At 46.4% G+C, this 24181-nt stretch overlaps 2 protein-coding genes across 4 annotated transcripts; one reads left to right on the top strand and one right to left on the bottom strand.

Moving 5' to 3' along the window:
- Positions 1-316: 316 nt before the first annotated feature.
- LOC307201258 (apoptosis-associated speck-like protein containing a CARD) lies at positions 317-5971 on the bottom strand. Of its 3 annotated transcripts, XR_013832659.1 has the most exons (4): positions 5382-5962; positions 4117-4176; positions 1279-2904; positions 317-901 (listed from the first exon to the last, which is right to left on the bottom strand). XR_013832659.1 is itself a non-coding variant. In XM_079950309.1 (3 exons), the coding sequence occupies exons 1-3, from the start codon at positions 5656-5658 to the stop codon at positions 2627-2629; spliced, it is 615 nt and encodes a 204-aa protein (XP_079806435.1). In that variant the 5' UTR covers positions 5659-5962; the 3' UTR covers positions 317-2626. The 3 variants fall into 3 exon arrangements, 2 of the variants coding, with proteins under 2 accessions (XP_079806435.1, XP_079806436.1); XM_079950309.1 differs by having other exon boundaries at positions 317-2904; XM_079950310.1 differs by lacking the exon at positions 4117-4176 and having other exon boundaries at positions 317-2904; positions 5382-5971.
- A 5349-nt stretch (positions 5972-11320) lies between these two features.
- Positions 11321-22830, top strand: TRIM72 (tripartite motif containing 72). Its single transcript, XM_079950278.1, has 7 exons — positions 11321-11472; positions 14731-15144; positions 16295-16390; positions 17762-17992; positions 19061-19083; positions 20718-20836; positions 21686-22830. Exons 2-7 carry the CDS (start codon positions 14752-14754, stop codon positions 22255-22257), a joined length of 1434 nt encoding a protein of 477 aa, XP_079806404.1. The 5' UTR covers positions 11321-11472; positions 14731-14751; the 3' UTR covers positions 22258-22830.
- Positions 22831-24181: the final 1351 nt, after the last annotated feature.

The following is a 24181-nucleotide window of genomic DNA, read 5'->3' as shown; positions in this document are numbered from 1 at the left end:
TTTTGGAAGCCAAATGTCCAATGTGACTGTTGGCTATTGTTTCAGGGGTGCCTGCACCAATCAGAAGCTGTGGCTTAGTTTTCAAACATTTCAGAAGTCAAATGGACTTCCGGAACGGATGAAGTTCAAGAACCAAGGTACCACTTTATTTGGTGCTTTTGTTTTTGCTATTTATTTTGCGTTTTTGTTCTTGAAGCTTTTTCGGTTAATTTGTTTTTGTGACTGTGTGGAAGCCAGTTCAGCTACTGATTGATTGTGTGACTGTGGAAATGGATAAAAGCCCCCTCCCCCCCATCCAAACAATGACTATCATCAGTGAAGGTAAGAAAAAAATGTAATTTTAATTTTTCACATCTACAATACAGTACTGTCTTATTTATTTATAGTACAGTACATTAATTATTGCTTTCATTTTATAAATCAATGGTCTTGTTAGATAGTAAAATTCATGTTAAATTGCTGTTTTAGGGGTTGTTTTTTAAAAGTCTAGAACGGATTAATCCATTTTGCATTACTTTCTATGGGAAAGCGAGCCTTGGTTTTGGAACGCTTTGGTTTTGGAATGGACTTCCGGAACAGATTAAGTTTGAGAACCAAGATACCACTGTACTGAGTCAGATTATTTGGGCAATCTAGTTCAGTACTGTCTACACTGACAGGCAGCGATTTTCCAAAGTTTCAAAGAGGAGATTGAACGCGGGACCATCTGCATGCAAAGCAATTTATCCCTTAAATTGTATAGCTGCTGCAGAGAAAGAGCTTGAGAGATCTGTGTCCATTAGCCGCCACCTCCTCCCTCTAAACTATCATCAGCCAGTAGCCACATGGCTGCACTGGAGGTGGAGCAGAAAGCCTTCTCCCTTGGCTCAGCTAAGCAAACAGCTGCCATCCAGCTCCTCTCCTCCCTGAAATGTTTCATTCAAGCTCATCCTACCAAGAACCATGTAACTAAGAGCTAGTGCTAGAAGTTGCTTGTTTTCCTCTTCCCTCCTCTTCTCTTTTTCCTTTTGGGTTCTGAATTTTAGATTGCAAGCCGGTGAGGTAGGACTTTTAATCTGCTTACAAGTCCTTAGTCAATTTTAAGTATTTGAAAAATGATAAATATAGTACCAATAACAAAATGTACTAGCTTATTCGCCACCTCTTCACTGGGTGGAAAGGTTAGAATCCAGGCAATACAACAGCCCCTGCTTGTCTGTTCCTCATATAGGAGGTAGAATCGTTTTCTGTAGAGCAGATTTCCCTAAACTTTTGGGGATCAGGGGTCCATTTGGAAACCTAAGAAACTGCCATGGGCACTACAAAATCCCAATTCACAGGGGGGAAATGGCAATGCTCAGAACCTACCCACTCAAAACACCTCAAACATCTCACAAAAGCAGAGAACAGGTTTCTAAACAAGGACCCCCCGCCAAAAAAATGACCTACCAACCACCAGTTTTTTAAAGAAAAAAATGAATCTGGGAGGGGGAGGGGACCTTGGCAGGCGCCAGTGGGTTCTCTGAGGGCATCATGTGGGATGTGAAACACAAGAGCAGTTAAGTACAGTGGTACCTCGGGTTACATACGCTTCAGGTTACATACGCTTCAGGTTACAGACTCCGCTAACCCAGAAATAGTGCTTCAGGTTAATAACTTTGCTTCAGGATGAGAACAGAAATCGTCCTCCGGCAGCGCGGCAGCAGCAGGAGGCCCCATTAGCTAAAGTGATGCTTCAGGTTAAGAACAGTTTCAGGTTAAGAACGGACCTCCGGAACAATTTAAGTACTTAACCCGAGGTACCACTGTACAACATTCCTAGAGTGAACATCTTTACACATGGGGAGGGATGTTTGTCCAGCCAGCAAGTAAACTTCCTGTTTCCTTCTGGGTTGGGACAGACTTCCTCTGCATGTGACTAGAGGTGGGTGTGGCCTCACCTGTGCAGGTAACGACAAAAGCACAGGGCAGGGCAGCCATTTCTCTCTCTTTGACTACATGCATCAAAGAAGCAACATCTGCTTAGCCAAAGATACTCAGAGGAACTGTCTCCTTATAAGATAGTTTCAAGGTGTCTGTTACTTCTCTAAGCTAAGTCTGCCTTCTGGGATCTGATTGTGAACAGAATGTGAGTAAACTCTTTTTATACATTTGTAGAAGACTGTGTCGTGTCTTATCTTTTATGAGGGAATAAGGGGGAAATACCAGAACAGTTATTATAGAGGCTTTAGCGAGCCTGAGCAAACACATCCACTGTAAGTTTAAAAAGGGGAATGTTACTCTGCTAAATTGTGAACTTGTTAACCCAAGTTGGAAAGGCTATAATCAAACAATCCATCCTCTCTTGCATCCAAGAACATTCCCACACATTATGGTTCCTACAAGCACCAAGGGGGCTAAACACAAAGAGAAAATAGAATTGGCCTTTATCAAAGAGGACAGATTCATGTTCCTTCTCACTCCAGTGTCCCCGAGTGACGGCCTCCTCCAGGTTCTTCCCGCTGTGGCTGCCTGCATTTCCTCCCCCAAAGTATATTTCCTTGTTTTTCTTGCTCATACAAGATATTACATGGCTTCAAGGTAGTCCCCTGACATGCCGAGGCGGAATTCCTGTGCCCCAGAATGGGGCTGTGCCTTGGCTGCCTCTTTATCCTTCCAGGTCGGCAACGAGGAACCTGTTTTTCATCTTCAGGGCTTTGTAGAGCTTATCCTTGCAAGCTTGGTTCCAGCTGGGCAGCAACCTGTAGAGCTCCCGCATTTTTTCCTGGCTGGTGCTTTTGGCGGAGATCTTTTGGTACTGCTCGTCATCCAGGACATCGCCATGCAGCACATCCAGGATCCCCTCCACGGTGGCCGTCCTCTGGATCAGGGCCTCCCGGTGCCGCTCAATGAAATGCTGCTCTGGTGGGGCTGGAGGCTGTGTCTCTGCCAAAGGAAGAACCAGAATCAAGGGATCCAGCCACACACCAGACATTTCCACTTGTCCTCTCTGTGAGGGAAGACTATGGGTTCCTCAAGGGTGTCCACAGGCGGGGGAAGGGACACAGCTCAGCGGTGGAGCATCTGCAGGGGATGCAGAAGGTCCCAGATTCATTCTCTAGCATATCCAGGTAGAAGTGGGAAAGCAAGTCAGTGTCGGCAGTACTAAGCTAGATGGGTTGACTCTACACGAGGCAGATTCTTGTGTTGTTCCTGTGTACAGTGGTACCTCAGGTTATATACGCTTCAGGTTACGGACTCTGCTAACCCAGAAATATTACCTCGGGTTAAGAACTTTGCTTCAGGATGAGAACAGAAGTCGTGCTCCGGCAGCGCAGCGGCAGCAGGAGGCCCCATTAGCTAAAGTGGTGCTTCAGGTTAAGAACAGTTTCAGGTTAAGAACAGACCTCCGGAACAAATTAAGTACTTAACCTGATGTACCACTGTATGTGGAATCTGTGGGAATGTTGTGGCTAGTAGAAGACGATATATTGATTAAATATCATCCTTCCTCACTCATGCTAGTGAGTTAGCAGCAGAGTACATTCCTCTTTATATTTTATGTGCGTCTGCCTTGCTCCTCTATGCAATGTCCTGGTGAGCTCTTCTCTTTTTCCTAAGGAAAGCTCTTGCCATTGGCTAAGTAAATAATACAGACACAGCTGCCTTTGCTTTTTCCGTGGCTAAGTATGGCTTACTGCAAACTACTATTCCCATTTTTTGTGTGTGTGGGAAGCCTGGACAATTAAAGCAGCATGAAATTGACAGGCATTTGCTGTACAGTGGTACCTCGGGTTAAGAACTTAATTCGTTCTGGAGGTCTGTTCTTAACCTGAAACTGTTCTTAACCTGAAGCACTACTTTAGCTAGTGGGGCCTGCTGCCGCCGCTGCGTTGCCGCTGCACGATTTCTGTTGTCATCCTGAAGCAAAGTTCTTAACCCGATGTAATATTTCTGGGTTAGCGGAGTCTGTAACCTAAAGCATCTGTAACCTGAAGCGTATGTAACCTGAGGTACCACTGTAGTGTGGATCTGGCTTAAGGGAGAAGATTACTGTAGGCTGGAGCGAAGGCCAACAGCTAGGAGGGACCTGGAGGCTATCTTATGGATGTTGATGGGGGATGGACAATATTTAAGAAGATAGAGGCTGGAGCTCACCATTTCTTCCAGAGGTGGTACTGGTGGAAGGCACAGGGATCTGAGGGTTACAGCAAGCAGCTGGAACAGAAAAGAGAGTTGATGTTTTGAGTTTCCCATTCCACACAAACATCATTCATGATTATAGACAAAATTAAAAATGTTTTCTTTCTGATACCTCATTAGAATTTTACCCCAAAACTCTTGATGGCAGGGCAGTTCCACCAAAGGCACCTCTGGGCCCCCCAAACCAGCTCCAACAATAATCAGGAATGGGTGGACCTGGAAACATTTCCACCCATTTAACAGAAGCATAACACCATCTCTGCATTTCAATGGATGTGATTTTTAGATGCATGAAATAAGCAACCCTTTCATGATTATAAGGCCACTAAATATCAAGAAACTAATTTCTGGAAATGTAGAAAGGAGAAAAATACAACAGCTGAGAGGCAGTGATGTAAAATGAAGGTGATGTAAAGATGCACAGAGGATGCAACGGAAAACAGTAAGATATTTAAATACCTGCTATATGCATTTATTCTGTGGGAATTTTGAAATACTTCCAAATGGAGAAAAGTGGAAAGAAGATCATAGCTTCTAGTTTGCAGGACAAGTATGTCAAGACACGTGGCATGGGTGGATGTGTTTTGACAGTCCTGTGGTTTTAAGTTTTAATTTGTAACATTACTGAAAAGAAAAGCGCTCTGCGGACAGAATTGAGTGATTGAGAAATATATTGGGTACGATTTCCAAATAGGATTTAATTTCCATATTGGGGTGGTACTGCCTGCTCCGCAGTGGAACCCTCCCTGTGGAACGCCCTACCAAATGAGGTCAAGGAAATAAAGAACTACACAATTTTTAGAACGCATCTGAAGGCAGCCCTATATCAGGAAGTTTTTAATGTTTGACGTTATCTGACATTTTTATAAGTGCTGGAAGCCACCCAGATGGGCGGAGTATAAATATTATTATTATTATTATTATTATTATTATTATTAGGGTAGCGAGGAAGAAGGTACGTGGTGAGGATCTGCTGATTTCAAAATCACTCCTCCCCCTCTTTATGTGGCTTTCCTTGCAAAAGTGTACCTAATATTTCAGAGGCGCCTCACTAGACCTTGAAGAAAGAGCTCCTCGGACCAACTCCTGATGAGTTGATCTGGACGGACCTGAAAGAGAACCTGGGAAAGTTCCGCCCCCCCTCGCCTCCCTTCCCCTCGTCCAATGAGATGATCCGGATCCACGCTTGTCTCCCGGCCAGCCTCCCCCTCCTCCCTTACTCTTCTCGCCGCCTCCGCGGAGCTTCTGCGCCTGGTCCTTGCAGTGGATCTCGTCCAAGACCTGCGCGGTGAGGCGCAGGGTGTAATCCTGCTTGTAGTAGCTGATCAGCAGACTGGACAGATCCACCGCGTCCGCCTTCTCCAGCCGCCCTCGGGGGATGTGCTCGTGGCTTTCCTCGAGCGGGATCTCGGCCAGCTTGGCCTTGAACTTGCGCAGCTCGCCGTCGTGCAAGTTCTCCAGGGCGTCCATCAGGCGCTGCCGGGCGCTCTTGGCCATCGCGCCCCTTTAGCCCGAGCGCGCGCCGGGGAGACCCAAGGAAGGAGGCCCAGGATCGCCCAGGATCCGTTTCCGTCCTCCGAGGAAGAGGGAGGAGCCGGACGAGGAGCTGCCGCCGCTTCCTTTCCGCGCTGAGAAAGAGGCGAGCGCTGAGCAAATGCAAGAGAATGCATCCGTCTCCGTTTGCTCACCCGGCGCTTTCGCTTCTGCCTTTCGCGATCCTGTTTTTTGTTTGCAACACGTGACTCCTGCTGGCTAAGTTGAGATGAGCTGTTCGATTAGGCGAGCTTGTTTTTCAATAGCCGCGGGAGGAGGCCACCCCCCGGTTTAAAAAGACCTAAGAAACTTTTGTGTACAGTGGTACCTTGGGTTACATACGCTTCAGGTTACAGACTCCACTAACCCAGAACTAGTACCTCGGGTTAAGAACTTTGCTTCAGGATAAGAACAGAAATCGTGCTCCAGTGGCGCGGCAGCAGCAGGAGGCCCCATTAGCTAAAGTGGTGCTTCAGGTAAGAACAGTTTCAGATTAAGTACAGACCTCCGGAACAAATTAAGTACTTAACCCGAGGTACCACTGTACTATGTTATGGTTTTCCCAGTAGTGATGTATGGAAGTGAGAGCTGGACCATAAAGAAGGCTGATCGCTGAAGAATTGATGCTTTTGAATTATGGTGCTGGAGGAGACTCTTGGACTGCAAGAAGATCAAATCTATCCATTCTGAAGGAAATCAGCCCTGAGTGCTCACTGGAAGGACAGACCGTGAAGCTGAGGCTCCAATACTTTGGCCACCTCATGAGAAGAGAAGACTCCCTGGAAAAGACCCTGATGTTGGGAAAGATGGAGGGCACAAGGAGAAGGGGACGACAGAGGACGAGATGGTTGGATAGTGTCTTCGAAGCTACAAACATGAGTCTGACCAAACTGCGGGAGGCAGTGGAAGACAGAAGTGCCAGGCGTGCTCTGGTCCATGGGGTCACGAAGAGACGGACACGACTAAACGACTAAACAACAACAACCACTGTACTTGACTTAGGAATTATGGGGTTCATTTGCCTCCCTGCAGCCTGCCTCGGTAAACGATTCAAGCAGTAAACCATTTAAAAGCTGTTCCAGCTTAATTAAGTACTGTAAAGCATTTTGAATGCTTGTGTAGGAGAAAGGAGGCGTCAGAGGCTATAATTATTGGGCTTCTTTCAGAGGTTTTTAGATGGGGTAGATCTCACAAAAGATCGCATAGCTGGAGGGAGCTCCTCCAACCTGTCAGCAAGATTGCATAATCTCTAACCACGATCTCTTTGCTTAAACAGAAACCTGAAGGTCAAGCTGACTTTCTGATTTTTTCATGCATAAAATAAGGAAAATTCTTTCCTTTTCCACACAAAACAACCTTTGGCATTCTAGGGTTTTGGTGCTTATCAGCAGGCGCAAAAGCGATTACTTATACTGTACAGGAGTGCCCTCGAGTGGCCAGATGGAGGTAGCGCAGTCCTAGCACGCTGCCTTTAGCCCCTTTCCCAGTGCTACCAGGGCTGAATCCTGGCTAGTTTCCTAGTTGGAAGGAGCTGGAACCTCCCGCATAATGTGAGGTTGCCCAGGGAGCCTCTCCGCCTGTACAAAACATGGTGCAGATAGGGCCTAATATTCTCATGGGGGGGGGCAGGAGCTCCCTTGAGATGGCAAAGGGTATCATTGCACAGACTTAAAAATGTGGCGAGCCAGGCCTGCTTTTCGCGTCCCTCCTGGTCATTCCGCTATGGCAGTGGCGCAGCGTGGGGGTGCAGGGGGGGCCGGCTGCACCGGGCACAACATCTGGGGGTTAGGGGTGCAAATCCACGGGTTAGGGGGCGCAAATTACTTGCCTTGCCCCGGGTGCTGACAACCCACGCTATGCCACTGCGCTACGGTGGGTTCCTGGGCATCTGCCTCAAAGTCCTACCTTGCTGGACTAAATGAACATACATCTGACAGTAGAAAAAAAATCAGAAATATTCACAAACCAGTAGAAGAACATTTCAGAACACGGTGACTTGAAAGCTGCCTTTCTCCAAGAGAGGAATTGTGAATGGTCACTGGCCTTATTCTTCATAGCACTGATTCAGGGATGGCAAACCCACCTCTGGTTGAATTGCTACAGGCTTTACTTTTTGCATTTCATTGGCACTTAACTCCACTTTTCCACCTGCATGCACATTGCACATGTACTCCTGCAAACTGAGGTTAATGCTTCATTCATCTGATGAAGTGGACCCATGAAAGCTTATGCCATAATGAATATGTTGCTCTTTAAGGTGATTCCAGATCCTTGTTGCTATTCCTGTAACGGCTTTCCCTATAGAAAATGCTGAACTAGGTGAGTGATTGGTCAGGCCCCTTTGAACAGATCTTTTGTTTATCTGAACCAAGTATACCACCCATTTGAGCAGAACCTTTGACTGTCTGATACTAATATTTATTATTATTTATTGAATTTACATCCTGCCCTTCTTGCCCAGGACAGCAGGCACACATTTTAAAAACCAAAACCAAACCTTCTAAAACAGTTAAAGCATTCTAAAAGCAATTACAATTTTTTAAAAAATCAAAAACAGATAAAAGTTTTTTTTTAAAAAAAAAACATTCTAAAAGCAGTTGCAGTTAAAACCATTCTTCCATCCAGTGATCTCATGGTTTTTGCCCCTTTGAGCAGATGTTTTGTTTCTTCAAACCTAATATTTCACTGACACACCTCTTGGCTCTGCTCTGGAGTCATCTTTGTGCAAACGTTTCCTGGAAACCAGGCTAATAGGGGAATGCAGCCGACTCAGGCTGCTTCCAGACTGTTGCTATTTTCGGGTGGGATTCAATCACATATCAGCAATTTCAGGTTGTGCAATGACAGTTGACTGGGAGGTCCTGTGCAATCAATCTGCTTCCCCCAAAGACCAGACTTTTTGTGATAAGGAAAGTGAAGAAGAAATGCGCTGGAAAGTGTGGGATAGCACTTACTTGGATGCAATGTCATCTCACCTCCCCACAAACAAATCAGAAGCCAATGCTCATTCAATAGTAGTAGTGCGACTCATGCAACACTCATGCAACACAGAACAATAATTAAACATACTTTATTAACCTTCTGAGAAAAATACAAAACATTAAACCAAGCCACAGAGACTTGCGAACTTATAATGAACTTATAATGTTTGGTTTCCATAGATTTTTCAAATGCTTAACTCAGTCTTTTAGATAAGTTCATGAAGATACCAACCAAAGGTAAGTTCGGTGTTATTCACAATACCGAGAGATGCTAGTGGAGTTGTAGACAATAAAGTTGTAGACGACAGGGTGCCAGCTTTTTGCACCTGTTTCGCCCTGGCAATCCAAATAATCAATAGGCCGCTGTTCGCCCCCAATGGGGCCCTTTTACTGGGGCTTTTACTGGGGCTTGCAGGTAGCACACTCCCAAGATAGTTCTTCTTCAGTGGTCTAATCTCAAAGTCTTGATATGTATTTTGATACTCAGTCTTATAGAGAATACTCTTTCTTGGCTTAAGCTTAAGAGACTGATTTGCTTAGCCTATTCAATGCTCATTCAATTGTCAGCACTGTCCAATCTCCCAGCAAACAGATCATTACACATTACAAACCCAGCCAGGAAGTGAGGAGGCACTGCAAGTCAGCCACTAGGTGCCTCTGTAGGGCTGCTTCAAGGGAACAGCTTGACAAAGTTTGCAGTTGGGTGACAGCATCGAAGGCCGCATAGCGTATGGCAGGGGTCAGCAACCTAAGGCCCATGGGCCAGAAATGGCCAGCAGAGGTCGTTTGAGCCGCCCCTCCCCACCCCCAAACCAAGTTGCCCACTTGTGCGCTGCGCTAAACCGGCACGGCGTGGGGACCCGCTTCCGCAGCACCGGAAATCGCACGATCCAGCCCACAGAGGGCTCTCTGTGGGACCGATCCGACCCAGGCAAGATAAACCTTGCTGACCCCTGGCCTATGGTACCAAAAGGAGCTGGGGAGTTAATCACTCCGCACTTGCCCAGTTGAGAGGGAGACATGCTTTCGGATTTAAGGCTCAGGGTCATGGCCCCCATTCCTTCAAAGATTCCTCACTAGACCTGAAGCTTGGACCTCAACTACTAAGACACCAATCTTCCTAACTTTTCTCGCAGGGTCCTTGTAAGGTTCCCGGAGGAGGAGGGGATCATGTAAAACTGTGTCAGTGCTGTACCACTTCAGATTGCAGGCAGTGCTTCTAGAAAACCGAGATGCCAGGGTGATGCCTGGCCTGGAACCTTTTCTCCCTGGCAAACCTGGACCAGAACACACCTGGGTCTCCATTTTCAGTCTGAAGTGATACAGCAGGGCAGGGAATCTCCAAACATGGCCCACCAGGCTGCTTTTGGGAAGCCACTTCCCCCCACACTACACCTGATGTCAAATGTTATGTCAGGTGTGGGGCAGGTAAGGGCAGGGCTTCAAGGGAACCATCCAGACAAAGTGGCTTCCCAACTGACCCTTTGCTGGAGCAGGGCCCACTCCCAACTGCCTGTCAGAGGATGGTTGGTAGGAGGGCATCATTCTCAAGTCGGCAGGGAGCAGTTTCCATGCAGTGGAAGCAATTTCTCCCTCACAGAGCTTTTTTTGAAGCCACCAGAATCAGAGGTTGAAAGCAACACAAACTGGCTTGCTAACCGTCAGGTTGGCAAGGCCTCTTGTGCTGCCGTTCCCAAGCATGGGAACTCCACGTCTGAGATTTTGACAGGTGGGTGGGACAACACAAAGTTGGTCCAATGGCAGGGCCGTATTTTGGTTTGATGAGGCCCTAAGCTACTGAAGGTAATGGGGCCCTTTATATGTCCAGCTGTCCTTTGTCAACAACAAATTGCCACTGTTTTTCATGTTGAATATATGCTATATGGTAATTTATGGACCTAATAGGTGTCCATAGCCACTTGCACATAACAAAATATGTATTATATCAAAGCAATTGTTGAACTGAAATACAATTGAGAAGAAGTATCAAGGTTTTTTTCCTTTTAAATTTTTTTGGGGCCCCCAAGAGAGTGGGGCCCTAGGCTATAGCTTGTTTAGCTTATATGTAAATCTGGCACTGCCCACAGGGGCAGAAAAAAAACCCCATCCTGATACACAGTTGTGGTGCAGGTTCACCATCTAATCACCTCCTGTACCCAGTGTTCACCCCAAATACTACCCAGTCCATGACTCACCCAGAAAATCGCGCTTCATCCCCCACCCATGTCTTATTCCACCCAGCTCAGTTCCCTCTGCCTATTCCTGAAAATCCCCAAATGCCAAATGTAATGGTCAAGTTGGCTGTCAGTCTGCAATATCCTTTGCTAGGAAACTAGAGCTTCCACTTTCCCCAGCCCTCAGCTGCTCCATCCACTCAAGAATGCAACTAAGGGGCTGTCCCTTGCCCTCCCCCCATAGCAACAAGCAGGGAGTTAGGTATTTTATGCCACAATGTCAGGCATTCGCCTCTAGGAGGCGCCCTTGAATCTGCAGAGAAGGCTGCATCAAGGAATAAATATTCTTGGGCCAAGTCATTTGAGTGGCATCTTTGGTGAGGGGGAGGAATCCTCCCACACACCAGCCGCCTTTTCCTCCAGGGCACCCCCCGCACCCCAGCCTTCCCAGAAGTACGGTGCCCTATAGAGCTATATATAGTTAGAATCAGGGCGGGACCAAGGGTCAGTCACTTGGCTTCTGTGCCCGTCCGGGGATGGTTGGTGTCTCCTTGCTGCCTCTCTGATCTCTGGCTGTTCCCTCTCTGGACGCTGCTGCCTCTCTTCAACGCTTGTCTGTCCTAGTAAGATCTTCCTTTCTTTTTCTTTCTTTCTCTTCCGCTTCTTACTTCATGCCTTTAACCATGTTCCAGATACATCCCCAAAAGCTAGAGGATTGGGCTGGCGCTTTATTTAAGGGTTGGTTAAACAGATAATTTTTAATAAAAAAAAAATACCTGGTGGGTATTGCAGGTTCTTCAAATGTGGAAGGGAGTGACGGAGGGGAGAAACGTCCAAATGCTGCCCAGTTGAGTGCAGCAGATAAGGCGAAAGTCTTGGGCAGCACAGTCCCTGTTCTTTGCAGCCAGCAAGCACCTATCTGGCATTTGCGCCCATTTTTGAATTTATTGCTGGGCCTCCACTGCAAGCATAAATTAAAGGTGAGGTGGATGCTGCAGGTTGTTCTGTAAAAGGAGATTAGATGAACCAGGTGGTCCTAGGCAGAAAGGCATGATATGGAGAGTTACAATATAATTTTGGAAGGACTCTGAAGCTGGGACGTCTATACCTTAAAGGTAGATCTGATGCTTGATTCTTGGGAAATCTAGGTAAGGCTTTCAAAGGGCTTCTTGCATCCCTTGAAAGGCTAAGATAACACCCCAAAGGTGTCACTTTCAGGGATGTGATGGAGCAGGGGTTGCCAGCATGGTGCCCGTGGGCACAGCGATGCCATTGAATTCTCCCCCTGGTGCCCATAAAGCCTCTGGTCATATAACCCACTCACTGGCCCCTTTGTCATGAGGTGGTGAGGGCAGTTCCTTTTTCCTCCCTCAGAAAGTACACAGAGTTGCAGGAGGAAGAACGTCACTCTTCTCCACTTCCCCTTTCAGACCTCTCTGCTTTTCAAGGCTTAGGTTAATCCACTGAATCCAACTTTGCCCAAATTCCTGTGAAACACGAAACGCGTATTTTCTCTATTGCCACCTAGAATTAGCTTATCATGAAAGTTCATCAGGATGTTTTTACTAAAATGCATTTCTTCCTCATATAATGCATTTATATGTGTTGTTTTCACTAATATATGCATGTTTATGTATACCTCTCCCTGATATGTACCTTTCCCTATGAACCTGCAATGCAATTATGATTGGAGACCAGTATTGGAAAAGTTGGAGAAGAGCAGCATTCAATGGTTAGCTGTGTTCATGCATTGTTTCAGGAAATGTGGGTTAGGCAGCCATGCATTAAAATGCCAACACAACTGTATTTCTCCTCTATCCATCATTGAGAGGCAGTGTGGAGAATTGAGCAGAGATCCAGGAAGCCTTCAATTCATATCCCTGCTTAATGCCCAAGGTCATCACTGGGTGACTTTGGCCTAATCAACGTCAATCTCTCAGCCTAACCCACAACACAGCTTGCTCTGATAAACCTGAGAAGGGGCACAGAGAGAGAGAGAGGAACAGTGTATGCTGCCCATGCTCCTTAGACGAAAGGCAGGATAAAAATAAAAGCCGGTCACAGAGGCGATAAAATTGAAGACTGCAGTTGTAAACTACATTGTCTAGATCCGAATTTACAGTGCCATGCAGCCCAGAGCAATACAACAACCAGCATCACGAACGCTAAGCCGTTTATCGGGAAATGCAAGAATATACCACAAGGCAGAGCAGGGCTCCAGTTACCATGCCAGTTTCCCCTTCTGAACTATTTATAGGGCATTTGTCAGCTTGGCCTGTAGATTATCCAGCAGCTGCTTTGCAGGCATCACATTCCTCTCCGGCTTGCAATCCTTCAGCCTGAGTCAGCCCTGAGTAGGACGGGGCCTGGGAGGAAGAGGTGGCGAAAGCAAGGAAATCACGGGTTGCTTGCTCAGAAGAACTGTGCTAGTCTTCTGCAATTGAGCAACAAGCCTGGGATTCCCACTTTGAGAAAGGCACCAGCTTTGGGTGCCTTTATCATGCAGGACAGTTGCTAAGAGACTGAGCCATGAATCAAGGAGAGCCTGGGTTGAAATGGGTTTCTCCCACAAATTCACACACGGCTTCTCAAAGTTGGGTCCCAAGCTGCTGTTGGACTACAACTCCCATCATCCCTCGCTAGCATGTCGGGAATGATGGGAGTTGTAGTCCAACAGCAGCTGAGGACCCAAGCTTGAGAAACATTAAGGTCACATCCACACCATGCATTTAAAGCATTATGATACCACTTTAAGGAGTTCCTTCAAAGGATCCTGGGAGCTGTGGTTTGTTAAGGGTGCTGAGAGTTGTTAGGAGGTCACTATTCCCCTCACAGGGACGCGGGTGGCACTGTGGATAAAAGCCTCAGCGCCTAGGGCTTGCCGATCGAAAGGTCGGCGGTTCGAATCCCCGCGGCGGGGTGCGCTCCCGTTGTTCGGTCCCAGCGCCTGCCAACCTAGCAGTTCGAAAGCACCCCCGGGTGCAAGTAGATAAATAGGGACCGCTTACCAGCGGGAAGGTAAACGGCATTTCCGTGTGCGGCTCTGGCTCGCCAGAGCAGCGATGTCACGCTGGCCACGTGACCCGGAAGTGTCTCCGGACAGCGCTGGCCCCTGGCCTCTTAAGTGAGATGGGCGCACAACCCCAGAGTCTGTCAAGACTGGCCCGTACGGGCAGGGGTACCTTTACCTTTACCTTTTATTCCCCTCACAGAGCTACAATGCTCAGAGCGGTTTAACAATCAAATCCCTCTTCTCAGGGAACTCTGGGAAGCCTCTGGGAAGTAGAGGTCTCATACTCTGGTTGAGGAAGATGCACTGCTGTCTTCTCTGGCTGATTTTCTCACCACTATAATCTCCGCAGTCTCTCTGGTCTCTCTCACCAGAATCTCCCATCTCTCCCTCAGTCTCCAACTCCCCTCAGAATCTGTACGGAAGCTTCTCCGGCATAAAAGAACTGTGATGTTACAGTAACAATTCTAAATGAGTCAGTGTGGTACAGTGGTTACAGCGTTGGACTAGGACCTGGGAAAGACCAAGGTTCAAATTCCGCACTCTGCCATGAAGCTCACAGGGTGACCTTGGGCCAGAGAGTCACTGCGTCTCAGCCTAAACTACCTCACAAGGTTGTCATGGGGATTCGATGAGGAAAGAGAGGACCATATATGCCACCTCGAGCACAAAGCTGAGATATAAATGCAACAAATAAATAATAAATAGTGTTGGTGGTAGTAATAATAATAGTGTATTTCCAATTTCTGGTGGGTGCCTGCCCCAGTGAAGAGAATATGTAAGCACTGGCGGTCTGATATGTGTGTGGTTAAGCAAAATAAAGATAGAATATGGGTTCAAAATCTCAAGTGCAAGCTCTTTTGGCCCCCAGGTTCCTGCTCTTTCTGCCACCATGTCGAAGAAGCCTCTCATTCAGGGCATGCACCAGGACCTCAGCTGCCCCATCTGCCTCAAGCTCTTCCAGTCTCCTGTGACGGCAGAATGCGGCCACACCTTCTGCCAGGATTGCTTGTCCAAGGTGCCCAAGGAAGAAGATGGCAAGAGCACAGGGTGCCCCACCTGCCAGGCCGTCACCAAGGTGGAACAGCTGTGCATCAACCAACAGATGGAGCACCTGGTCGAGAGCTTCCGGCAGGTGCCCCGAGACCACTGCGAGGAGCACCTGGACCCCCTGAGCGTGTACTGCGAGCAGGACCGGCAGGTCATCTGTGGGGTGTGCGCTTCCCTGGGCAAACACAAAGGACACAACATCATCACTGCAGCTGAGGCCCACCAGAGGATGAAGGTAGGTATCAGTTTTTGAAGGTCTTCCTACCTGGCACCAGACTTACCTCGTCTTGTAAATCACTCCAGCGGACAAACCTCATATATTTACCTCAGATGACCGCCCAGTTTAAACTAAGCAGTTTATCATGCATGCCCTCCAACATTTCTCTGATGAAAATAGGTACGTCCCATTCCATAATGATAATTTTATTATTTATACCCAACACATCTTACTGGGATGCCCCAGCCACTCTGGGCAGCTTCCAACATATAAAAAACAGAATAAAACATTAAACATAACAAAACCCTTCCCTATACAGGATTGCCTTCAGATGGCTTGGGGGGTCGGATAACTCCAGATCCTCCAACACTTCTCCAATGAAAATAGGGACATCCTAAGGAAAAGTGGGACATTCCAGGATCAAATCAGAAACCAGGATGGCTTCTCTGAATCAGGGACATTCCTGGAAACTAGGGACAATTGGAGAGTCTGTATCATGTGGTAAAACTCTCCTATGGTCTGCAGACGTTGGACTACAACACCCATCATCTCTGTGCATTGGTTAAGCTGTCTGAGGATTATGGGAGTTGTAGACCAACACCTGTAGACCTACGGTTTAAAGCCCCTAAGCTAGCCAACATGGTGCCCTCCAAATGTTGCTAGACTCCAACTCAAATCAGGCTCAGCCTGCATGGTCAGGGATGATGGGAGTTGTAGTTCAGCACCATCTGGAGAGCACCATATTGGCTACCCAACTGGACAGAAATCTTCCCCAGCCCTATTGAGATGTCAGAGATTTGAGCTAGATATGCAAAGCATATTTTTTGTACCTGAACTAAGACCTGTATTTTTGGGTTTTTAATGGGACTTTTACTCCAAATGTGAGGTTTGCATCTCATGCTAGTCCTGCTCAGAGCAGACCCAGTGAAATGAATAAATTGCAACCACACCCATTAACTTAAAAGGGTCTGAGTCAATCTAGCATTGACTACAACCTGTGTGGTTTACCCACCACATCCACCCTGAGTTCTCAGGTTTGCAACCAGGGTGGGAGAAAGAAATCCAGCTAAATAACTATTTGTTTTAAATGATAGATATAGTAGTGGTTTCCTCTCTGGATTAGACCCACATGCCTTATTCCCCTTTTCTTTTCTTGGCATAATTTTAGAAGCAGCTTCCTCAGCAACAAGTCCAGTTGCAAGAGGCCCAAGTCCGCAAGGAGAAGACAATTGCCCTCCTGAATCGGCAAATAGCAGAAGTGGAGGTGAGTGACTGTTATCTGCAAGGACACATTTAATCTACAAACTTATATCACAGGTTTGTTTTTTTACAGGGTTAACTAACATGGCTTCCCCACAAAGAAGCTTGAGATTTGTATTTCCGTAGAAGTCCCAATAATTCTCTGTGGCTGGGGCCGGCCGCATCATTGGACAGAGTGAGGCAAGTGCCTCAGGCAGCAGGTGCTTAGACTGAGATATGTGTACCTCGTGGCATGTTCTACAGCCACTAACTCGCCTGCTGCCCTCAGGTGCTCTGGAAGGTGTTCTCCCATTGTTGGGGTTGGCGTAATATTCAGCTGACAAACCAGTTATCGTGTGTATGTGGAAGTGGTGGCTGCCATATTGTCCTTTGCCTCAGGCAGCAAAATGCCTTGTGTTGGCCTTGTCTGTGGGAGATCCCCATCTGCTCCTCACAGAAAGGGCCAATCAGAGGAGGAGAGCAGGAGGGCCATTTGACCTGAGCTCCAAACTCAAAGGAGGCCTCAAATTTAGACACTTGCCAATGGGTTCACAACTTGCTTTTGTGACACACACTTTCAGCTAGAAGCTAGAAAAGTGTTTGTTACCTTAAATATATATGTATTCCAATTATATCTCACTCTTCCTCAGTGCCTTGTTTTGCTTTTGTGTGTCATTGCTTTTCATTTCTATTATAGCTAAGCAAACAAAACCTGGAAGTGGTCCAGGCTTCCTGGGACTTCTGAGAGGTTCTACTCACAAAACTACAATTCCCAGTGGTCCCCTGGGAAGTAAGGAATGGCTATGAAGCCACTTTGTAGGGTTGATGTGTGCCCAAAGAACATTTAATCGGAATATTTAGGAAGACCTGTTTGATAAAATCCTGCCTATTTTTCCTAACTGCTCACTGACGAAGAAGGGATTGTTCAATTCTGTGAGGGCCAGTTAACACTTAATTCCCAGCCTGAAAATTATGTTTCCTCATGTGGAGAGAAAGCCCTGAAGAAAGAACATTGGGAACTGTAGTTACCTTTCACAGAGCTACAATTCCCATTGCCCTTAACAAACTACAGTTTCCAGGATTCTTGAGGGCAGATGAGCTTTAAGGCATGTACACAGCCTTAAATATCTTTATTAATTAAGTCATTTAAGTCTCCACAACTCATTTTCCTCCTGAGCAAACTACCACCTCGACAGCTAACCTAAACACCATGGGATTTGCGAGGGAGGCTGAGTGGGGTTTCATTTCATGCCAAAGAGGATGCTGGGAAAGAATGACACAAAGCTGAGCGAGAACCCAAGATAAAACGAAGGCTGCTATTTGGCGGGAAGAAAATGCCAAAGACTAGGGCATGAAGTGCAGAAGTGATCCCAGGAGCCCTCTTTCTCCTTTCCAGGAGACAGTGTCTCGCTTCAAGCATCAAGTGTCCGAACAGCTGGGGGTGATGCGAGCCTTCCTGGGGGCGCTGGAGGCCTCTCTGGGCCGAGAGGCAGAGCGGGTGCAGCACCAGGCCACAGACGCCTTGCAAAACGAGAGCAAGACCATGAACCGCTACCTGGACCAGCTCAGGCAGATGGAGGTCGTGCTGAGAGAGGTGCAAGATGAACCACAGACCGAGTTTCTCAGGGTGAGGCTCTTCAGGGCCACAAAGGTCCTCATCCCTGACTTTTTCTCTCTTTTTTTGGTCATAGTGCTAATGAGTCACTACATATATGCAATTCCTACACTGCTTATGCAATTGGACGTTCTTTTCCTTGTCCGCTTTTATTTGTTTTTTTATATAATTTTGTTATTATTTTTTTTTGGGGGAAACATTTTTTATACATATAAAACATAACAATTCAATCAACAAAATACAGAGTTCTTTCGAACTCTTAGACCCCTCTCCATCCCTCCATGGGTTCCATCTTTAATATTATGTTTACTGCATCTTTTACCCTTATCTAGCTTTTATATATTTGATCCAATACTACAGATCATCAAAACTGTACTTTGTAGCGTTTGCAGAATCCTCTCCCCATTTCAGCCTAAGACTACAATTTAAAATGTTGGAATAGCAACGAAGCAGCACCTCATTCTGCCACTTCCCACAAGTCATGCAGAGTCTCCATCTGAAATCCTAGTCGGTATCATGTTTAGAAAAGGAAACTTGAAACATTGGGGCTTGTGGGGAAGGCATACATAATTGGGTTACATAATTCATAGTTCCAAAACACGGAACTCTACACCCCCATCCTAGAACCCCCAGGTACCAATTTTATCTTTCCCCCTGTGACTTCTCCCTGAAATACACCCATCCTCACATGATCAAGGATTTTAAAGTTTTATTTTATATGGTGTATAAAAATTGTTTTACATAAAAAAATGAAATTAAAACACTGCTGATTTTTCATTGTACTTTTATCGGTGCTTTCTTTTCTTTTATTTTCTTATATTTCCTTAATACAATAGTGAACAACGTAAGAAATGAAGCAGCAATAGAAAAATACAATTAAAAACCATACAGTGCCTAGCACAGCACATTGTGATTGCTACAGAAGGCAGAAAAATCATTTAATGCTCTGCCAAGACTTTTCAAGCAATTTTCAAGTGGTCCATGGGGGAAAGAAATTTGAGACCTACTGGAATAGGGCATAGCAGCTGCTTCTTATTATTCTAATCTAAGCTCTTTCTTTTCCCTGTATTTTCTCTGCAGAAATACTGTATGGTGGCCAGCAGGTGAGCAGCTGTCCATTTCTAAACCCTGAGCTCTGCCTAAGCTTGACCTGACCCTGTCCTGCCCTCACCCACCTCCTCATGAGCAGAACAAGACCTTCACTCCACATATATAACATTCCTCCAGACCTCCTGGGACCCTCTGTTCCTATGTTAGGATCAAACCATTCAGAAATATGCCGTCCATGAAATGCCAATGAGTGCTCTTGTGCAGAAAAGACACAGTTTTCATTAAGTGGCTTATTAATCTTTGTTAATAAGTGGTAGATAAATACAGTGGTACCTCGGGTTACATACGCTTCATGTTACATACATTTGAAGTTACACACTCCGCTAACCCAGAGATAGTGCTTCGGGTTAAGAACTTTGCTTCAGGATAAGAACAGAAATTGGGCGTGCAGCGGCAGCAGGAGGCCCCATTAACTAAAGTGGTGCTTCAGGTTAAGAACAGTTTCAGATTAAGAATGGACCTCCGGAACAAATTAAGTACCTAACCCAAGGTACCACTGTAACACAGTGAGACAACCTAGCTTTGTATTAAGTCAGTCACCTTTCACCTTACCGCTCTTTACAACAGCAACAAAAACTCACCTTTTTTCTTCTAGAAAAAGAGGTGCCGGAACTCAGCATGAAAACTTCCCTTGTTCTCTGAGAATGGCAATGCTGCCCACCTGAGAGGTGCTGCAGGAAGAAAAAGCCCTGCTTTTTCTTGATGTAAGCACATTCAGGTGCTTTCCAATAATCTGAGCACCATTCTAGTTCAATCTGATCCTCAATATGACAGGTTTTCTTTTGCATCACCCTTATTTTACTTGAATACTGTGTTGAAACCTGCATTATAATGGAATGCAGTGTGGAATGGGCTTGTTCAGGATGCCAGCCAATCCCCCAGCTCTGCTATCTTCAAACATGTTTCATTCTCTTTACCCTCAGTTTAAAACAAAACAAAACACACACACACACACACAGAGAGAGAGAGAGAGAGAGAGAGAGAGAGAGAGACTCACTGCCAGGGACTTCTGTGCCCAGTGAGAATGCTCAGTCCTCATTTGGTTCTTTGGGTGGCTTTCCTCTCTTGGCTATTTCTTTACTTATATTTATTTGTACTTCTGCAAACCTTTGTCTGTCCTTGTCTGCATGGGTGGGGCTGTTTTGGCTACATAAGGACCAGCATTTTGGGATGCTCTTTCCACTGCTGAAAATCTTCAAAACTTGAACTGTGCAGAGCAGAGCAGGGTTCCCAAACCGTGGTCCATGGACAGCTTCATTCAGGTGGTCCTCAATGTGTGTGTGAAGTACACTTACAATTTGAATTCTATGGAATTCAAATGGCAACACAATACAAGAAATAAAATAAGCAATTAAGATACAATTAAAAACCGTGCAGCACTGAGCACAGCACATTACACTTGCTCCAGCAGGCAGATAAATAACTTAGTCCTCTGCCAAGACTCTCAGCAAGTTTCAAGTGGTCCGTGGCGGGGAGGGATTTGGGAACCACTGGTGCAGAGCTTTAAAATAGCAGTGTGAAAGTAGAGGAGAAACGATGCCCTTGAATTTCTGGAGGTGGGGGCAGTGGCAATTTGTATTTCTATTCCCCCCACCCCCCAATGCACACCTTCTTTTCCTTTCTGTAGATTGCAGAAGATTCTTGGAGAGTCCCCTCCAATTGCTCGCATGGACATCCAACTCCCCATCATTTCAGATGAGTTCAAGTTCCAAGTCTGGAGGAAGATGTTCCGTGCACTCATGCCAGGTAGAGATTCAAGGAGGGAGGAGCTGTTGGACAAGGCTATGTGTACTTTTCTGAACAAGGTTTTTTAAAAATTGCATCCAGGTAACCCATATTCCACACCTGGGGAAGCTGATACCTGCAGCTTAGATAAATTATGCAAATGCAGTAAATCTGCATACATTCATTGGCCAATCAGTGAAAGGAGAAAGGGACTCAGCAGGACACTACAGGTTTACCCTTGAAGCATCAGAAATCTTAGGAGTGAATCAAGAGTGCCCTGACTGGGCGTCCTTTGACTTTTTAATACTAAAAGCAGCTGTGGGAGCCTGAAGTTCTGCCTAGAGCAGTGGTGTCCCATTCCCTGCTGTTTCCCTGTCCTACACTGCCTCCCCTCCCAGATGCTACTAGAAGGGGGAACAGGTATTTATTGTGCTCATCTCCACACACCCCCACTCCATCAAACTGCACTAATAGCAGCTTTGAGAGGGGTGGCCTTGATCAGGAAAACTATGCAAAGGAAATGACATATCTTGCAGCATCTGTAAGACCAGTCAAATTCCCCTCACAACCAAAAAACCAACATCCCTTTGTGGTTGCATTGTGCAACTTAGCACATTAAAATGAGCAATATGATTCCAAGTATTTTTGTTCCAAAAATAAAGCATGGAAATCCCATCTGTGGATTTACTCCTTGCCTTAAGAAAAGAAAAAGAAGGGAAGAGTCATGGCTCAGTGGTAGCACATCTGCTTGGCATGTAGAAGGTCCAGGTTCAATCTCTGGTAGCATCTCCCCAGAGAGCAGCTGCTAGTCAGCTTTGGATGTCCATAGTCGCACTTGTCCCCTGACCTCACCTTCTTCCTCCTCCCCAGCCTTGGAGAACCTCACCTTTGACCCAGACACGGCCCAAGCTAACCTGGTGGTGCACGAGGATGGCAAGCGAGTGGAGTGCGTGGAGCACAAGCAAGCCGTGAGCACTGATGACCCGCAGCGCTTCGATAAGTCTAACTGCCTGGTGTCGCACCAGAGCTTCTCACAAGGCGAGCATTACTGGGAGGTGATCGTGAGCGACAAGCCCCGCTGGTCTCTGGGCCTCATCTCGGCCGAGGCAGGGCGCAAGGGCCGCCTCCATGCCATCCCCTCCAATGGTTTTTGGCTGGTGGGCTGCAAGGAAGGCAAGATATACGAGGCCCACGTGGAACACAAGGACCCACAGTCGCTGAAGCTGGAGGGGAAGCCCAGCCGCATCGGCGTCTACCTGAGCTTTGATGACGGCATCCTTGCCTTCTACGACGCCAGTGACGAAGACAACCTGGTTCCCATCTTTGCCTTCCACGAGCGCTTCACAGGCACTGTCTACCCGTTCTTTGATGTCTGCTGGCACGATAAGGGCAAGAACAGCCAACCCTTGGTCATCTACACTCCAGAACCAGAAGGGCCGTAGTCAACCCTGGGAAGAAGTTATCGGCACCACCAAACCTAGTCAGCTCTTACTTTATAGACACACCAAGCCATGGCCTCTCTTTAAATGTCCCCAAAGTGTGTGAGCCACATCCCTAGCCCATTCTAAAAGACACCCATATTGCCTCCGGGTATAAGCTTGCTGGAACGGAAGTGTCATAACTTCAGCATAAACAAGGGATCTGGCACCAAGTCTGGAATCCTAGCCGCCTCATTGGTTTCCAAATGCAACTTCTCTGCCCTTGTAGTTCACCAACTAAAACTGGGGGAAATGTAGGCAGTGTCTGCATGCTCAGAAATGAGTGAGAGCCTGGGCATGCCTCCCAGTGGCTAGGGAATGGGGGTGTGGTGGCCCTAGAGAGCTCTATACCCCAGTCCAGTGCCTGCTGTGCCCCTTCCTCTCTCCTAACACCAGCCATCTTAAGTCAAGCTCCATGTCCTCTGTTCCATCCACCCATTTATATCTGCCATCACAATACAGAAGAGTCCCTTCTTTTCTTTTTTCTTTTTGAAAGCCTGAGTCTTGGAGACACAATAAATTGGTGTAAAGAAATAAGGAGGTCTGTGCCAATTTACCTTACATGCTTCTTTTTCTTCTTCTTCTGAGCGCTCAATGTCATTTTTAATGGTCTCAAGCTTGGACCTTGATTGATACACTCAAGAACATAAGAGGAGCTCTGCTGGATCAGGCCAAGGCATTCAGAAACATACAGCCTTCCACAGTAGAGATAGTATACAGTAATCATGGCTAGTAGCCATGATTTGCCTTCTCTTCAAATCCTCCTCTAAAGCCATCCAAGAGTATATCTTGTAGGAGCAAGTTCTGTAATTTCACTACACGATGTGTTAAGACACACTTCAATTTGCCTGTTGTGAATCTTGCAAACATTCTTTATTGGACGTCCACAAGTTCTAGTGTTATGAGAGAGGAAGAAGAGCTTTTCTCTATCCATTTCCTCCATTATTTTATACACTTCTACCAGGTCAGGTCCTCTCTTACTAACTAAGGTGTTTTGAGAGAAGAATTGCTTTGCATTTCTATCAGCATGCACAGAAACACACGTGATTAAAACACATTCCTTTTATCCCACTGTCACCTCTGTTCATCAAAGCTTCAAAGATTCCAAGAATGCTGCAAAAAACCAGCTTACTGAACATGAACATGGGTGACAGCCTTCAAGTGTCTTTAAAAACAGCTATCTTGTCTTCGGAAGGTGAAGAAAGGGGCATTTTCTTTCTAAAAGAGAGGAACTCCTCAGACAATGAGTAGTTCATGATCTGTCTACTTGTTTAAAAACAACTATACTTTCTGTTCCTAATATGTACAAACAGGAACTCCAAAAGGTTTGCCGAATGAAGTCACCCACAATACCCTTTCTCTCTCTACTCAGCAGATACACATTGCAAAATGATGTTGTTCTGTATACCCCTTTAACTGCTATGGCTTCCCACATGCAGTTAAAAATCCCTACCAATTACAATTTCAATGGGAGGGCAAAGTGGTTTCCTCTCGGTGGTTGACCAGATATCTATGGGAAGCCCACAAGTGGGACTTGAGCACAAGAGCAACTCTCCCCACTTGGAAGCCCCAGAAACAGGTGTTCAAAGGCACACTGCCTCCAACACTGGAGGGAGAACATAGCCATCATGCTCAGTAGGCATTGACTAAAGGTAAAGGTAAAGGGACCCCTGACCATTAGGTCCAGTCACGGATGACTGGGGTTGTGGTGCTCATCTCGCTTTATTGACTGAGGGAGCTGGCATACAGCTTCCAGGTCATGTGGCCAGCATGAATAAGCTGCTTCAGAGCAGCGCACAGAAAGGCCGTTTACCTTCCCGCCTATTTATCTACTTGCACTTTGACGTGCTTTCGAACTGCTAGGTTGGCAGGAGTAGGGACCAAGCAA

This window comes from Podarcis cretensis (genome assembly GCF_951804945.1).
Source record: "Podarcis cretensis genome assembly, chromosome: 13".
In the NCBI taxonomy this organism is placed as follows: Eukaryota; Metazoa; Chordata; class Lepidosauria; order Squamata; family Lacertidae; genus Podarcis; species Podarcis cretensis.
The sequence above is the reverse complement of the archived record's forward strand: the minus strand, read 5'-3'. Positions and strand labels throughout refer to the sequence as shown.

Bases quoted from the DNA above. Each gene is read 5' to 3' on its own strand.
- LOC307201258 (XM_079950309.1), bottom strand. From the start codon at position 5,658: ATGGCCAAGAGCGCCCGGCAGCGCCTGATGGACGCCCTGGAGAACTTG. The intron at 4,177-5,381 runs GTAAGGGAGGAG...TTTCTGTTCCAG, and splicing joins CCGCGGAGGCGGCGAGAAGA to CTGCTTGCTGTAACCCTCAG. The intron at 2,905-4,116 runs GTGAGCTCCAGC...TTCCTTTGGCAG, and splicing joins TACCACCTCTGGAAGAAATG to AGACACAGCCTCCAGCCCCA.
- TRIM72 (XM_079950278.1), top strand. From the start codon at position 14,752: ATGTCGAAGAAGCCTCTCATTCAGGGCATGCACCAGGACCTCAGCTGC. The intron at 15,145-16,294 runs GTAGGTATCAGT...GCATAATTTTAG, and splicing joins AGGCCCACCAGAGGATGAAG to AAGCAGCTTCCTCAGCAACA. The intron at 19,084-20,717 runs GTGAGCAGCTGT...TCCTTTCTGTAG, and splicing joins TACTGTATGGTGGCCAGCAG to ATTGCAGAAGATTCTTGGAG.